This window comes from Silene latifolia, chromosome 9, assembly GCF_048544455.1.
Source record: "Silene latifolia isolate original U9 population chromosome 9, ASM4854445v1, whole genome shotgun sequence".
Classification (NCBI taxonomy): Eukaryota; Viridiplantae; Streptophyta; class Magnoliopsida; order Caryophyllales; family Caryophyllaceae; genus Silene; species Silene latifolia.
This window is the reverse complement of record NC_133534.1, coordinates 46,373,913-46,388,437: the sequence shown is the minus strand read 5'-3', so window position 1 is coordinate 46,388,437 and position 14,525 is coordinate 46,373,913. Positions and strand designations below refer to the sequence as shown.

At 41.2% G+C, this 14,525-nt stretch overlaps 2 protein-coding genes across 2 annotated transcripts; both read right to left on the bottom strand.

The window, feature by feature from the left end:
- Positions 1-3,328: 3,328 nt before the first annotated feature.
- Positions 3,329-6,996, bottom strand: LOC141600977 (uncharacterized). The gene is made up of 3 exons (XM_074421239.1): positions 6,514-6,996; positions 3,602-3,980; positions 3,329-3,549 (listed from the first exon to the last, which is right to left on the bottom strand). The coding sequence occupies exons 1-3, from the start codon at positions 6,994-6,996 to the stop codon at positions 3,329-3,331; spliced, it is 1,083 nt and encodes a 360-aa protein (XP_074277340.1).
- Positions 6,997-7,800: 804 nt separating this feature from the next.
- Positions 7,801-8,133, bottom strand: LOC141600976 (uncharacterized). Its single transcript, XM_074421238.1, has one exon. The coding sequence runs from the start codon at positions 8,131-8,133 to the stop codon at positions 7,801-7,803; it is 333 nt and encodes a 110-aa protein (XP_074277339.1).
- Positions 8,134-14,525: the final 6,392 nt, after the last annotated feature.

Sequence of the window (14,525 nt, the reverse complement as noted above, 5' to 3'; positions counted from 1 at the left end):
TTTCCTTCACTGGTGGAGGCTTTTACTGAGTTCTCCCCTAAGGAGATGGCTGAAAATGGCGTGCACAACGTATTTATGGTACACGCTCTTCTTCTGTCGTCTTTCCCATTTTTAAATCTTTTCTTGCTGAATTTGCTAATTCCTCCTCTTTTCCAACAGGCTTTTCAATCAGCCCTCTACAACCGGAAGATGATCAATGTGGTCCAGACCACTAGCCGGGCTACAAATGCTAGGAATCAGGAGCTTACTAGGACTGTAGCGGACTTGGCGCAGCAGCGTCTTGATTTAAGGGAGCGCGTGGCAGAGCCGAAGGCTGAACTAAGTAGAGCCAAGAAGAAGTTGAAGGAGGAGGTGGACCAGCTGTCGTGCACTCAAGAGGTGTGCAATACTTTCTCTGAAGCCCTCAAGCGTTCTGATGAGAAGATTGGCGAAATGATCTCCCTTGCCACCAATATCATTGCTTATGCTACCTAGCGGGATAAGATCAGTGGGATGCATGCTGCACTTCCTGAGGCTCCTACCTTGTAATCCATTTAGGAGGAAGAAAGGCAGCTAGAGACTGTCTAACCTATTCAACCTGATTTGAGCGTGTTGATGCCTGAGGTTGGCGAGGTGAACTCCCCTGCGCTGATGGAGCAGACTGCCGTTGAGGAAGCCGGTTCCTTCCTGGAGGGTGCTATTGCTGAGGAAACTCAAGAGGCTGCTGGTACTGAGAGCGTGCAACCTGGTCCTGTAACTGAAATAGAGGGTCGGCAAGAAAATGCGGGAGAGGTGTCGGAGAGGGAGGTCATTGACCTAGCCTCTAGTTAAAAGTTTTTATTTTTAAACTTTCCTTGACTGGTAGTCTGCCTTGTGCGACGCAGATTTGTAAGAAATTTTAGACATTTTGTTTTTTGTTTTCCGCCGTGGTGGCGTTTATCTAAACTCTGGGCCATGCCAGCCTTAGTGGCATGCTTGGCCGTATTTTGAAATGAACCTTGCCCAGTTTTGGCAAGCTTTACTTATGTCGTGGCTAGTTGATTTTATGTATTTAGCTCAGGGAGCTGTTGTGTTAGCCTAATGGCTGATTTCAGCTGGTAGTAGTCGTGTCAACCTAGGAGGTTGATTTAGACCAGTCGTGTTAGCCTGAGAAGGCTGATTTAGACTCAGCTAGCTGTCGTGTCAGTCCAATGACTGATTTAGGCATATGCCACATTCTGGGTGGAAGTGGTCGTGTCAACGTTTGAGGCTGATTTAGACCAGTCGTGTCAGCCTGAAAAGGCTGATTTAGACTTAGCTAGCTATCGTGTCAGTCCAATGACTGATTTAGACATATGCCGCATTCTGACTACTTAACCTTGTTCATGACTCAAGGTGTGTTCACCACGTTTTAAGCCAACAGGGGCATACCTTAGGCAATTTTATCGTCATTCTAGGACCAATGGAATGTTGCAGGATTCTGGTAGCTCAGAGATCCCTGCGCTCCATATGTTTGTGCATGCATGCTGGGGCCCCGATTGCGTCGAGTACTCGGTATTGAGAGCTACGTTTAGGGATGGTATCTAGGGTAGCTGGGTGAGCTTTAAGTTGTCAGCCAGGCTCCCTTTCGTATGTTCCACAAGCCGCCTTGTGAGAGTGCTCCTATTAGAGAATTAGGTTAGGCTTGTTGGAGTGCCATGTGCCATGTCACCCCGCGTTTGCAGTTGACAGTTCTGCTAGCAACACTTTCAATGTACCATAGATGTTTGAGTGCAGAGTAGTATTTTCAAAGAGGCCTAAAAATAGAAAAATCCACCAGAGCGATGTGAAGTACCTGACGCTATCTCATGGGGTGCCAGAGCAATTGTGGTCACACGAAGCTAAAGACCACACAGCTCTAATAGTAGTTTTAAAGTTTAAAGAAACGTAATAAAAACAAAGGAAATGGAACAAAATTGGTAGTATGACTACGACCGTTCTTTTTTTTTGCTTTCTTGAATACAAAACTCTATACACTAAATGCTACTTGTTATCAAATGTGATACCTCTTCAGGTGAAGTATGTTCCATGGTTTGTGTATGATTTGACCATCCATGGTCAACAATCTGTACGCCACATGGCCAACAACGCCTTCAACCTGGTATGGTCCTTCCCATTTATAGGCGAATTTGCCTGCCTTGCGATTCTTGATGTTTTGGAACACTTTGCGGAGAACCAGGTCTCCTACCTCCAGGAGCCTGATTTTTACGTTTTTGTTGTAGCTTTTGGCGACTGACTGTTTGTAGGCAGCCAGACGTATCTTTGCACTTGCTCGCAGCTCATCTATCGTATCCAGGCTCCTGATCATCTTTGTATTGTTTAGTTCCCCTGTCATACATCCATACATGTGGGTTGGAACTAGAACTTCTGATGGAATTACTGCTTTCGCGCCAAACAGCAGGCTGAAGGGTGTTTGACCTGTCGTTGTCTTTGGCGTAGTACTATCTAACCATAGCACTAGTGGCAACTCATCTGCCCACTTTCCTCCTAACTCCTGCAATCTCCTTCTTAAGTTATCCATGATGATTTTATTGCTAGATTCAGCTTGACCGTTAGACTTTGGAGTCCTTGGTGCTGACTTTTTCAGAGAGATGTTCCATATGGCACAGTATCCTTCCACGTCATTTGAGATGAATTGTGATCCATTGTCACATATAATTTCTGACGGGATACCAAACCTGTAGATGATATTACGTTTGATAAAAGAGATGACTTGTTTATCTATTATCTCCGTGAATGCTTCTGCATCTATCCATTTTGAAAAATAGTCTGTCATTGCTAGCATCCATAATTTGTTCCCTGGGGCTCTAGGCAGAGGTCCCACGATGTCCATTCCCCGTGTCATGAATGGCTAGGAAGAAATGATAGGATGCAAGGATTCTGCTGGTTGGTGGATCATTGGCGCTGATCGCTGACAGGCGTCACATTTTCGGGGATATTCTGCCGAGTCTGTCCTCATTGTGGGCCAGAAGTAGCCTTGTCTGAGGGCTTTGTTTGACAGCCTCCTGCCCCCTGCATGGTTTCTACATTCACCACTGTGGAGGGCATGCAATACGGTCTGTGCTTCTTGTTTATTCAGGCACCGTAAGTAGGGTCCTGCCAGTGACTTTCTAAAAAGCACATTGTCAATTAGCGTGAATCTGGAGGCTTTCATTTTGAAACCCCTTACCTCCTTCTTGTCATCTGGCAGCTTATCGTGTCTCAACCAATTTAGGTATGGCGTTCACCAGTCCCAGTCATCTGCCTGATCAATTGACTAGTCGTCTGACTGGTCAGCTGTCTGGCCAACTGTGTTTGATAGTACTGCCGCCCCATCCTGCTGATCTTCCAATTATCCTTTATCTGCTTCTTCTAATTTTTGGATTGACGACTTCAATACATATGCGATGGGGATGTTAGCCAGCTCCGTTGGTTTGAAGGTTGCCCCCAGGGTTGCTAGGGCATCAGCCTCCACATTCTGGTCTCTGGGGACCTGCTTGAGCTTGCAATCTCTGAATTTATGTTTAAGCTCCTTTGCCACTTTTAGGTAGGCTATTATCTTTGAATCTGTGGCTACATACTCATCATTCATATGGTTAACTATAAGTAAGGAGTCGTTGAATACCTGCAGGTTTCTGACTCCTAACTCCAGAGCTAGCAGCATTTCCTAGTATTAAGGCTTCATACTCTGTTTCATTGTTGGTCACCTTAAATTCACAACGCACTGCTTGTGCTATTAGATATTCATTTGGAGATCGCAAGATCAGTCCTACACCTACCCCCTTTTGGTTGGAGCCTCCATCAATGTACATCTGCCAGACTTCTTCCTCCTTGTTTCCTTTGAGGGTTAGGATTTCTTTGTCAGCCAGGTTTTGGATAGCTGGGCTGAAATCTGACATGAAATATGCCAGTGCCTGCGACTTTATCGCCGTTCTTGGATCATACCTGATGTCATACCCACTAAGGTGTACGGACCATTTTGACATTCTGCCTGACAGCTCAGGCTTTCTCATTATAAATTTTAATGGGTAATTGGTCACAACATATATGGTGTGGGACTCAAAGTAAGGGCGCAGTTTGTAAGACGCAATTACAAGTGCTAGTACCTGTAGATACCTCATTTCTGCACCTCCCGCAAACCACCCGGTGATGATTGGGCCGCATGTTTGATTCGCGGAACGATTTGTGACAGTTCGTAAGATTATCGTCAAGTGTTTGCTCAAATATTAATGTCAACCTCTTAGTTGTCATCTACGTCCCGATACGGTCGTTTTGGCGATAATTAGAGTACATTCGAGTCCGGGTCAAAAACCGTCTCCACTTTCTCGATAATCATTAAATCCCGAGTCGGAATGTTCTGGAATGTTCCGGATATTTCTATTCCATATTTTATAAATTTTATCTTTTGGCAAATAATATCCCGTAATATTCATAAGATAATCGAATTATTTCCGTCCTACCATAACTCAAACGCGAAATCTTTCTTCAAAGGAGGAAACCTCCCCGGGGAATAGACGCAAGAAAGGCGCTGCGCCTCTTCCAAGAGACGCAGTGACTGCTGCGCCTCTTCCCAGGCCCTTCTTTGCATGATTTACGTATCTTTTTCATATCTTTCCGATATTCACTTCCAAAGAGTCTCCGAAACCCTATTCCTTCACGTGATTAGTATAAATAGGAGCTTTCGCTCCTCATATTTCTCACGCGAGTGTCCGCCCTTCTCTTCTCCCTTTGCATTCTAGACTTTGTTCTTACTAATTGGCGCCTACGTGCTTAGACTTCCGACCACGTAAGCTCGGATCTTTCCGGGTACCAGCCTCTCCGTTGCATGACCGACCAATTTGACCAACTACACCAATAATCAATCTAATTAATCAATCGTTTTCCTCTTACGAGGGCACTCTCTTTGCATTCGCGTCGAGCATTCACTAGTCGATATCTTAGTTCATCTCGTTCCGTCAACATGTAAGTCTGAGGGTGTACAATTCCTCTTTTTATTTATTGTATTTTATTTATCGTATCACCATTGTAAGATTTATGTCGAAAACACCATTAAAATCGATTTCTAAAACCGTGCTTTAAAACTCGTTTTCGCGGATCTCCGATGAGATGACGTCGAGAAAAGACGCAAGAATCGCTGCGCCTCTTGAAGGAGCGCGATTCTGCTGCGCCTCTTCGTGAGGGCCGCCGATTCTCGCTTCTTTTTCTTCTTCTTAAATCTCTGTAAATTCCATTTTGCTTTTATTTATTTTTGTTTGATTAATTCTTCGTTCACATGATAGTTTAATAATCACATGTATATTTATAATTCATCATTCATTCACGTGTTTAATTCATTAATTCCGACTTAAATCCCAAATAATCTCATATTTGCGGGTTTTCGTCACTTAATTCAATTCCGGATTTTAGAGATTCAATTTGTTCATATTGAGTTTCTGGAATTCGTCTTTGATATATTTTTCGCATATTCGTCATATAAATCGTCATTAATTCATCATGTTTAAGGCTAGTTAATTATTTCAACAGAGGACTCATTCATTAATATCATTCGTTTAATCATGTAATTAATCCGTTTAATTCCGTCTCATTCATGTTTTACTGTTTTTTATGACCCCTTCATATGTAAGTAATACATTAAATCACTTTCATCTGAGTAAATAATTTAATCGATCCATAAAATTAACAATTAACATTAACGATTTGCGCTTCGGCTTCACAACGAATGGAACTCACCCTTGGAATGAATACGCAAAGAATCGCCGCCTCTTCTTCCAAAGGGCGCGATCTCTTGCTTTGTTCCAGGATGATTTCTGTCCCTGAACTCCGTTTCTGCCTTGACCTAGTTTGTTTAGTTTACGTATTAATTAACTAATATCCGTAATATCACTAACTTCTGTTCGTTTACTTCATTAATTTTATTCTTTTATTCTTTTAATTCCTTTTTCTCAAATCATCCGTTTTAAAGGTATTTTCGACATAAATCGCCTATCCCAATGTAATTATAGTAATTTTCATTATTGTAATTCATAATTATTGTATTTCTTTTATTCCTTGTATGTTTTCACATGTAATCAATATTAAATCCAACTTCGACCCAATTGTATGATTAACTAACTGTTAACCGACTTAGCCTAATTCTCATATGCTAGGATTAATCAATGGATGTTGCATTGCATGCATATAGCCGACGATATATCGAGTATGAATAACTTCCCTAATCATTAGTAGAGGCCGCTATCGAGGCGGGCGGGATTAGGTGTTCGATCAAAAGAGCTTCCTAATACGTACCCTCACCCCTTACTCCAGATCTCCGTGAGCACCCGTGTTCATTGGCATCCACGAGAGTCATTCTAGACATAGAATGCTAAGGGTAACGATTGCTTAGTGTTCATGTCATTACTTTGTGTCTTGACATGACACGAGGTATTCGAACGGTTCCAATTTCCCATAAAAATTGGTGGCGACTCCTTACAAAATGCAAACGCTTGTTTTTTCGACCTTCACCAAGCGCCCCCGTGGGCGGCCCGCTGTCCACAGTACCAATTTTTCAAGAGATGTGTATCTGATCTCTGCTGGCAGCGGAGACTTGCTTACATAGTAGACTGGATTTTGCTCCTTGTCCTGCTCTCTGACTAGGACCGCGCTTACTTCTACCTCTGTGACAGCTAGATAAAGAAACAGTGGTTCTCCCTGTTCTGGCTTCGATAGTAACGACGGGGTGCCGAGGTAGTGTTTAAGTTCTCTGAATGCTTGCTCATGATCTATGGTCCACTCGAATTTTTGGCTTTTCCTCAATATGTCGTAAAATAGCCTGTATTTGTCTGAGGACCTCGAGATGAACCTGCTCAAGGCTGCCACTTTGCCAGCTAGCCGTTGCATATCCTTTGGCTTTTCTGGTGATTCTAGCTGTAATACTGCCTTAATTTGCTCCGTGATGGCTTCTATTCCTCTTTGAGTTACGATGTAGCCCAAGAATTTTACGGACGAAACTCCAAAGGTACACTTGGAAGGGTTCAGCTTCATTTTGTATTCTCTAAGTGTGCTGAAGGTTCATGCTAGATGTTGCATGTGATCCTTGGCCTTCTCTGGTTTTACTACCATATCGCCAATGTACACCTCCATGGTTCTTCCTATCTGTTCCTTGAACATCCGGTTGACCAGTCTCTGATACGTAGATCCCGCATTTTTCAGGCCGAAGGGCATGACGTTGTAGCAGTATATCCCCCTCTCAGACATGAATGATGTCTTCTCCTGATCTGCTGCATCCATTTTGATTTGGTTGTAACCACTCCAGGCATCCAAGAATGTTAACATTTCATGTCCAGCTATCGCATCCACCATTGCGTCAATATGTGGCAGTGGGAAGGGGTCTTTTGGACACGCCTTGTTGAGATCGGTGAAGTCCACACACACTCTCCATTTTCCGTTCTTCTTGGGCACTACTACCACATTTGATAGCCATTCCGGATATTTTACCTCTCTTATCTTGTTTGCTGCTAGCAGGCTATCCACCTCCTAGTTGATCACCTTATTCCTTTCAGCTGCGAATTTTCTTCGTCTTTTTTGCTGGATGGGCTTGCATCCTCGATCTACGCTGAGTTTGTGTGTTATAATAGATGGATCTATTCCTATCATGTCATCATGGGACCACGCGAAACAATCCATATTGGCTTGCAAAAAATTGATTAGGTGCTGCCTGAGATATTTCGTGCATCCTGCCCCTATTAGCACAGTTCTTTCTGGGTGCAGCTTATCCAGGTTGATTTGATCTAGCTCCTCAGCTGGGGGCTCGACGTATTCGTGCTGGACGTGCTGCTTCTTTGATTGCTATGCTGGAAGGTTGGCTGTACACTTCAATGCCTTCTTGTAGCAGCCTCTGGCTTCCTCCTGGTTTCCTCGTATTGTCTCTACACCCCATGGCATGGGGAACTTCACACATTGATTATACGTTGAGGGGACCGTCTTCATCAGATACAACCATGGTCTTCCAAGAATAAAATTGTATGTAGATGGTCCATCTATAACCAAGTACATCACTTGTTTGTTGATTCCTCCTGCATAGGTTGGAATCACGATCTCTCCCAACGAGTTAGCTGTTTCTCCACTGAACTCCACCAGCGGGATGGTCTTCTTCTGCAAGTCTTTCTCGCTGAACCCCATGTTTTCTTACCATAAACGAGGAAGAGCATATCTAGGGTTCTTACCCTATAAATAGCCAAAAGAACAACCAAGAAAAGGCATTCAAGATCTCACGCATACACGCAGCATATTGTGCTAGCTAAATTTACATATCGTCTCCATTGTACTCGTTCTATCATTAACAAGCTAGTGCTATACTTAGAATGGTGCCGTCCCTTCTCGCGGTTGTTCCGACATTGGGTTTTCCGCGTCAGCAAATCTCACGTGACTACCTTTATTTACATACTTAATCCCTTTACTTTACGTTAAACACAAATATACATCCTACATACAACGAGTAAGATCGCATTGACCTCATACAACCTAATTCGGTAAAAATTACCAAAACACTCATCTTCCTCATGCTGACCAAGTCGTCCACTTTTCCCTTGTTCCGTTGTGCTACTTGTTGCACTTGTTCCTTTTCTAACATGGCCCTTACTTTCCGTCAGCAATCCCTTGTTCCGTTGTGCTACTTTTGCATCGTATTACATAAAACTTTTGTTAGATTGAATTTTCCATCTGTGTGTTTCCAATTTCATTTTTATGTCATGTCAACAATTCATCATTATTATTATTCGCAAAGAGTCATTTAAATCATGGAATAATAGAGAAGTACCACAAAACTTTCACTAGAACAAATCCTTCTTCACTAATATTTGGCGCTTCTTTACAAATTAGACAATTAGAAGCAATCATTAAGAGAAGCATGATTCTCTCCTACTCCATACCCATACCTTCAAGTACCTTCTTTGCCGAATGTGTACGATTTGTAAGAACGTTATATCCTCCAGAAACATATCTTTAATCTCAATAACTCCAAAAGGACATAGAAACTCTTGTCACTCAAAACATTAACGTGTTTCAAATTAAAAAGTTTAACAACAGATAAAAAATAATTTAATGTGAAAAAAACTAGTACTGTTGAGCCTGATATTTTACACTACCGTCAGGCTAGAATTCAGCCTTAGCAATACCGTTCAGGCAAGTTCAACATAGCGGTCCAGGCAAGGAGACAGGCTAGAAGACCATATCAGGCGGACAGGGCATCATACTGAAAATACTGATCAGGGTACAACTCAGGTCAGGCGTTATTATAAGTCAAAGACAAGATAACAACGGGCATTGTCAAGGTACAAAGCAAGACAATAGGCATTGTCGAGTACAAAGATATAGTCGAGCATGCGTACAAAGCGGTTTAGCTTTGACGGACATTGGTACAGCCAGGAAAGGTATGCAGGGATAAAGTGGACGACCAACATACAATATGGAGAAGATATTTACCAAGCATTGGATGCTAAGCAATTGAGCACATGTCAAAAAGACTAGTCTTCAAGTTGTTCCTATTTTGGTGGAAGACTAAGTCCACATCTTTTACTATATGAAGTAAACATCTTAAACCCTAGCAAAACTAAGAAGGAGGCAGCAACAATTAGCAAGGAACGGTCAAGAGAAGAACAAGTCAACTACAATCAAGGAAACAACCCTAGAAAAGTGGAGTTACTTCCTACTTACAAGCAACTACTCCTTCTACCTATTTTACTATAAATACGAAGCAACAAAGACATATCTCATCCCACTCTCATCTACTCTACCTTAAGCAAATACTACAATTATTTAGCAATTACATCATTGTTCTTAGATTACGCAAAATATATAGTGAAATACTCTTCTGGCTTGGTGCCCGTATAAATCATTGTGTCATGTCTCTTTTTATTATTCTTTACTTTTAATTTATCTCTTTTTACTTTATAATCAACCCTGCAAAGGTACAACCACAATACCATCATAATAGGATGATACTAGTTAACCTCACCATAATCTACCCTGGCCGGAATATCCTATAATGCCTGGCCGGATTCCAGGCTGCGTAAAATCCGGTCAAAACAATTGGCGCCCACCGTGGGGCAACTAGTTTATCATTCCTACAAATTATTCGCAATATCTTTTCTTCTCCACAACAAGTTTTGAGAGCTTTAAGAAAGATCGATACAAAAATTTCCATCTCTACACTACAAACGTTGAATCCAAGAGAAATATTGTCAAGACAAGCTAGAAGCCCTTCCAATAACAACAAGTATAACATTGCTTAGGAGAATGCGGAGTTCAAGTGAAAATTTCTTTCTAAAGAAATTCAAAGATAAGTCTTTCTCATATCCAATACAAGTTTCGCAAACTCTAAACAATATATCTTAAAATTTTGGTACTTTGATCTTACTTCTACATTTAAATTTTAGATTTTGTTAATTCTAATAATTTTATGTTCTTAGGAAATTTAAAGCCTTGAACATCAAAATACAAGTCCAATTTGGACAACTTAGCCCTGACCAAAAACAGGCTTAAAAGTCACCCAACAAAGATGTCGGTGCGGATGTCCGAGTCTTATAAGAATTTCACGCCGGGGAGAAATTTCTACCAGGAATTATTATGCAAGGCTATTAATCTATCATGATATGCCTGTCATTCATTCCCTCTCTTGGTGATGCCTGGTCGTCATCTCTAGCCTGGCTAGAATGCCCCTACCAATATTTCCAAACTGCACAAAGCCTGGTCAGGATAAGATTTTCATCCTGGCCTAGTAAGGGTGTTCAAGTATTCCTGCACAGATAAGTCCTTATCCTTTCAATAAAATTTAAATATATATGTCATCGCAGTACAAATACAAAAACAACTATGGATCAAATATTTTTTTTTAAAAAAAAAAATAAATAATAATAATCATCTTACATATAATATTCTTAGTCAGTCCTGATACACTAGTGTTAGTCAAGCCTGACCTGACTGTTTTTGAAATCAGCCTGACCTGACTGTTTTTGGAGAGAAAATCAGCCTGACCTGACTGTTTTTGAAATCAGCCTGACCTGACTGTTTTTGGAAGGAAAAATTAGCCTGACCTGATTGTTTTCGGACAGAAAAATCACCCTGCCTGACTGTTTTGAAGAGAAAATCACCCTGGCCTGACTGTTTTGGAAAGATAAATTGGCCTGGCCGACCAATCGATCCCGATATGCTTAGATCTATCATCACACTACCTTAATGAATTCTCACATTATTACTCATTAACTTTTCCTTATTATGTTTCAAACTTGTGTAGCATAAAACTAAAAACTTTGAACCAATAGAATTGTTACCTTCAATGGTTGATAATGCCTGGACAATTAAAGACACAATCTATCCTGACCAGCTAGTCAACATGGTTGTAATTGAATAATTTATGTGAATCATTGAGAAACTACTTGTGACTATTTTGGAAGATATGATATAATTTCAGTCCTATCAAATACAAAACATTGTGTGCCATGTGATAAGTTTATAAGTTACAAAGAAACCAAAAGAGGCATAGAAGCCTGTCCTGAACAGATTAAAACAAACTGGAGCTCCAATCACCAAAGTCAGCCCTGGACAAATTCTTATCGAGGCCCTCGGAAACATACAAAGCTTTCTATAACCTCCCTGAAAGGAAAACACAATTATTCGTGTGGACTCCTATTCATGAGATGACATCATAAACTATCTTTCTACTCCTCTGTTACTGGCCTGGCCAGGCAAAAGGCAACCACTATCAGTTTACACATTCTTGTGACTGAAACAACCGTCAGTAGAGTCCTGGTCGGGAAAGATAATGATCAAGAACACCCGGCCAATTCGATAAGTAAAAGTCTACTAGATGCGGACATGAGGTATGACTTTCTTGACAAATATGTTTTAGATATAATTATTTCATGTACTAAACTTCGTCCCTACTATGAATGTCGCCCTATTATAGTCGAACTAACCTCCCCATTAAACCTGTCGTGAGGAAGCCCGCACTTTGTCGGCAAGAAGATGACCAAGTAGTCTCATCCATTAAGCACATATGATATCACCTTTAACCCATGATAATAATCAAATCTCATGCCCTAGCAAACTTTGTGGCTGATTTCAGTCCTAACCTAGAATCAAACTTTAAACCAATTAGACACCTAGACCTCCTGGTCGTGGATGAACCATGTTTACATATGGGGCAACCAACATGCAGGGGACATGATTAGGTTTAGTACTAAAATCGCCACAAGGGGACATAATAGCACATGTTGTAAGCTTTTTATTCAAAATTGTCAATATGTTGCTCGATACAAAACTCTCATAGCAAGGCTCGGTGGTGAACCATACTTGAGATGTCTTGAACCACACAAAACTAACCAAGATCTCCGGAGACGGACATGATGGATGTTGTGTCAACCACAAAGAGGAAGAAGCCTTGCCATCAAAGTGCTCTAGGCTAACTATTATTGGCTAACACTGAGGGCCAATTGCCTGGACTACAACACAAAATGTGAAGCTTGACACAAACATGCTCCAATAATCTAACACGATTACTTGTCTCTTTTTTTCCCTATCAGCAGGATGTCAGGCTATCCAAAAACAAAATGCTAAGCAGAATCTAGCAACAAAGTAATAATCAGTTGCCTAAAGAAGAAGCTAGAAAGAAAGAAAGGAAGATAGGCTGCAGAACTTCCCTTGGTCCTTTGGGCTGACCGAACCACGCCTAAAACATCCACATCCCTATTCCTTGGTCTATGGATGTGAAGCAGTAATCCCAGCAGAGGTCGACATTCCATCAGCCAGATGCAGCCTGAATACAATAAACGAGCAATATACCTCTAATGGAGGACAACCTGGACTTGACGAAAGAGCTAAGAGACGCAGCCAAAGATTAGAATGGCGAAAGATATCAAAGAAAGAGTTGCAAAAAGCTACAACAAGACTGTCAAAGCTAGAGTATTCAGGGTAGAAGACCTTGTTCTCAGAAAAGTTTTTCAAAACACAAAAGAGAAGAATGCTGGCAAATTGGCCCCAACCTGGGAAGGTCCCTACCTGATTGACTCAATAGTTGGCCAGGGAGCTTATAGACTACAAACCCTGGACGGCGAAATAATCCCAAGAGCTTGGAACATTGCACACTTAAAACTATTTCACATATAAAATATATCTCCTAGTCCAGGTATAATCTTCATCTTACCATTTCCTGTCTGACCTGATATGAAACTAAATGCATGATATTTGCCATTATATGAATAAATGCCTTATATGATTTCTTCCATTATGTGCCCAAGTACTTGTCAATATTCTCGTATTTCCCTTTACCGAGTAGAATCTTCAATATTTGTTTTTACATACTGTACTTTACTTAAAACAAATTTTAAAGATTGGGGCCACCCCACGATATCAATCGATATCCAACTTTCGATTGCAAAAAGTCGCCCGATCCAAACGAATAACTGGCCAGATCCAGTACACATAATATTGAGCTCAATTTAATATACAAACCTGGGAAAACTTTTCCTGGATTGTATGTCATAAATGGGTCATAAGCCCTCCGATGTGCAAGGGATATAAGCCCTCCAGACAGGCAATAACCCCACCCATGACACAAAGAACTGGCCAGATCCAGTGCAAAAAAGCTGGCCCGATCCAGACGAATAACTGGCCAGATCCAGTACAAAAAAAAAGCTGGCCAAATCCAGTGCAAAAAAGCTGGCCCGATCCAGACGAATGATCGGCGGATCGAAGACACAAAGAATCGCCAAATCCGGTGCAAAAAAGTCGCCCGATCCAGGCGAATAATAATCGGCGAGATCCAAGACACATCCAAAATGGCCAGATCCAGACAAAAAGTTATATTCACGAGACCTCCAGACAGGCATAATCAAAACCCTCAAGTCAGGCTAAGGATAATAAGCCCTCCAGCCAGGCAAAAATCCTTTTATACGGGGACGAAGGTGAAAGATCATGACAACTCGTACAAAACCCTCCAGACAGGCATAATCAAAGCCCTCCAGTCAGGCTGAGGATCATAAGCCCTCCAGACAGGAAAATATCCTTTCAAAAGTACAACTATCGAAAAACAAACAAAACAAGATCAAATACTATCACCAAATCGAAATTGTTTCTCGCTTTGACCGAGCGCCATAATTCTTCTTTTCTCATGAAGGACATCAACCTCCATCACTTACGATCCCGGGAATGTTCCAAACTAATGCCTTCACTTAAAAGGTGTCCGAAAAGTTATAACATAATCTATCTTCATCGAAGATTGGGGCATCCTACATAACATATTGTTCAAAGGTTGTCTTATACTTACAAAAAAATATGTCATGATCGATTGCTTGATTATTGCCACCAGGTTTAATCTTTCCTATATTTCATATTTCACTCTCCTGTTTTTATATTTTCCACCTATCGGAGCTATCATTCACGTGCGGACACACAAAGCGCATGACTAATCTAATTTTGTTTACGACTATCTAAATGCTAGTACAAAAAATATTGCAGGGATATTAATTCATACACACTTGGTAAATACACTTGATCAAGTTACTAACATTGTCGAT